General features: G+C 48.5%; 1 protein-coding gene across 1 annotated transcript in view; it reads left to right on the top strand.

Moving 5' to 3' along the window:
- LOC122547812 (tonsoku-like protein) overlaps positions 1-2,823 on the top strand; it is a 35,922-nt gene that overhangs the window by 28,067 nt on the left and 5,032 nt on the right. The window contains exon 12 of the mRNA XM_043686391.1: positions 916-1,081. Coding sequence (XP_043542326.1) covers positions 916-1,081 — 166 coding nt within the window. The remainder of the gene's footprint in view (positions 1-915; positions 1,082-2,823) is intronic.

The following is a 2,823-nucleotide window of genomic DNA, read 5'->3' on the forward strand; positions in this document are numbered from 1 at the left end:
AAGGGGCAACTTTTTCACACAGAGGGTGGTACGTGTATGGAATGAGCTGCCAGAGGATGTGGTGGAGGCTGGTACAATTGCAACATTTAAGAGGCATCTGGATGGGTATATGAATAGGAAGGGTTGGGAGGGATAAGGGCTGGATGCTGGCAGGTGGGACTAGATTGGGTTGTGATATCTGCTTGGCATGGACGGGTTGGACTGAAGGGTCTGTTTCCGTGCTGTACATCTCTATGGCTCTATGACTCCTGCTGGTGGAAGGATCTTCTCTGTGTCCTCTCTATCCAGGTGTGCACGGGTGGATGGTCCCTTTGGCCAGGGCGGGGGGGGGCGGGGGAAGCAGATCTCCTGGGCTCTGAGCGGCCTGGCCCCTCTCCTCCTGAAACGGACCTTTTAAAGACCCCATTCAAAAGTAAACTATGACTGACTGTATTTCTTTATGCTCAAGATAGTCAATCAATCAGAATGAATAGTCAACCTTTGACCTTGGGGCTGGTTAGCACAGTTGGAGGGACGGCTAATGCAGAGTCACATGGGTTCAATCCCCGCCCTGGCTGAGGGATCTCCCTCTCGGTCTCTCCCCTTCCCTGAGGCATGGTGACCCTCAGGTTAAACCAGCCCCAGTTGTCTCTCTAATGAGGGAGCAGCCTCATAGTCTGTTTGGACTATGGTAACTTTACCTATATCTTTATTCTAAATGGTACAATTAACACTGAGCGCAGTGCTGGGTGGCCAGAGAAGGTTGTATCTGAAGGACATGAGCGGGAGTATTTTGTTCCGTTAGTCGAATTATCAATAATCTAATGCCGGACAACATAGTTGAGCAGAGACCTTGCGATCTTGCCGGATAATCCTCTGTGTTAGTTTACACCACAAGGAATTCAGTGCGTTAATTTTGTTTTGTTTGTGTTTCAGAGTCTGGAGGAATTGAACCTCAGCCTCAATCCTTTGGGTGATGGCTGCTCTCAGTCTATCGCCTCCCTCATCAGATCCTGCCCGCTACTGAGCACGCTCAAACTGCAGGCCTGTGGCCTCACAGCCAGGTTCCTGCAGAATTTCGCTCTGGCCTGCACAATGAAAGGTAAAAGACAGGTCAAACTCCCCGTCTCGACAGCGTCACAACTCCCCTCAGCTCCTCACGAGGAATATCCCGACAAAGGGACAATAGTTTGGAATACGCTGCCTCGGAAGGGGAGTTGAGGTGGGAAATGTCGTAACATTCAAGGCCACAGGCCAAGAGCTGGAACATGGGACTAGTGTAGATAGGTCAGCACAGACTCGATGGGTTGAAGGGTCTCTTGCGTACTGTATAAGATACAGTCTCCAACTTCAAGGTGATATCACGGTGTTCTGTGTCAGCGACTTGCACAGAGTTAGAGGCAGAACACCCTGGGAAAGTGCACACTAACTTGGAATCACGGAAACTGGCAGCAGGAGTAGGCCATTCAGCCCTTCAGGTTTTTGCCCCCATGTGGTACGATCACATCAATCCCATATTCCCACTGTCTCCCCACTCCCCTTCATTCCCTTAAAATCTAGAAATGTGTCAATCTCTTTCTTGAATATATTCAGGGACTGCCTTCGTGGTGTAGAACATAGAACATAGGAAAGTACAGCACAGAACAGACCCTTCGGCCCACCCTGCTGTGCCAAGGTTTAATCCTAATGTAAAATATAATAACTTAACCTACACACCCAACTCACTGCTCTCCATGTGCCTGTTCAGCAGAATTCTAAATGCCCCCCATTCTTTGGGTGAATGGATTTTTTTCATCTCTGTCTCACCTCAGATACGAGTCTACCCCCCCCATCCGAGGACTGGATCCTCTGGTTCTAGACTCCTCATCCAGGGAAACATCCTCCCTGTATCTGGTCTGCCCCATCCTGTTAGAATTTGATACAATTTCTCATCTTTCTAAACTCTAGTGAACATAGTTATATCTTTACTTATGTGGAGGTGCTACTATTGGACTGGGGTGGGCAAAGTCAGAAGTCATTCCTGAAGAAGGGCTCATGCCCGAAACGTCGATTCTCCTGTTCCTTGGATGCTGCCTGACCTGCTGCGCTTTTCCAGCAACACATTTCCAGCTCTGATCTCCTGCATCTGCAGTCCTCACTTTTTCCAAAGTCAGAAGTCACAAAACACCAGGTCAAAGTCAGAAGTCACAAAACACCAGGTTATAGTCCAACAGGTTTATTTGAAATCACAAGCTTTCGGAGAGCTGCCCCTTTGTCAGATGAGGTACACAACTACTGGACCTGATGGACTTCACTTAACAAACTCCGAAACACATCGGTCTAGAACCTGGTGTGCTGTGATTTCTGACTCCATCACGCAAAGGAAGATCTTTTAAGATAGATGTGATGAGGTCAGTAGAATACCAGTCAGGATTAAAGATTTTCTGTTGAGCTGGTGACAGACAGCAAGTCAAATCGACAAATGGGGAAGGAGATATTCAAAATATGGTACAAAAACAGAGCGCTGGACAAACTCAGCAGCTTCTGGAGAGAGAGCAATGGAGTTGACCTTCCAGGTGCAGTCACCCTTTTTCAGAAAACAGCTGGAAGAGGGTGGTTTTATCCTGAGGGGTTGGGCATAGGGGGTGGGTGTGTGAATAGTGTACAGTGGAACCTCAATTATCTGAACGTGATGGATGGGCACTATTTCGTTTGGATAATTGATTATTCGGAAAATTGATTAAATGCCTTTCCTGTGGGGCTCAGAGTTTTTAAAGTCTGCTCCCCGTTCAGGAGACTGCAGCAGCACAGCACACGAGGCCCTGCCCCCAACACCACACCCATCTCGTTCCCCCCCCCCCCCCA

This window comes from Chiloscyllium plagiosum, unplaced genomic scaffold (assembly GCF_004010195.1).
Source record: "Chiloscyllium plagiosum isolate BGI_BamShark_2017 unplaced genomic scaffold, ASM401019v2 scaf_3021, whole genome shotgun sequence".
NCBI lineage: Eukaryota > Metazoa > Chordata > Chondrichthyes > Orectolobiformes > Hemiscylliidae > Chiloscyllium > Chiloscyllium plagiosum.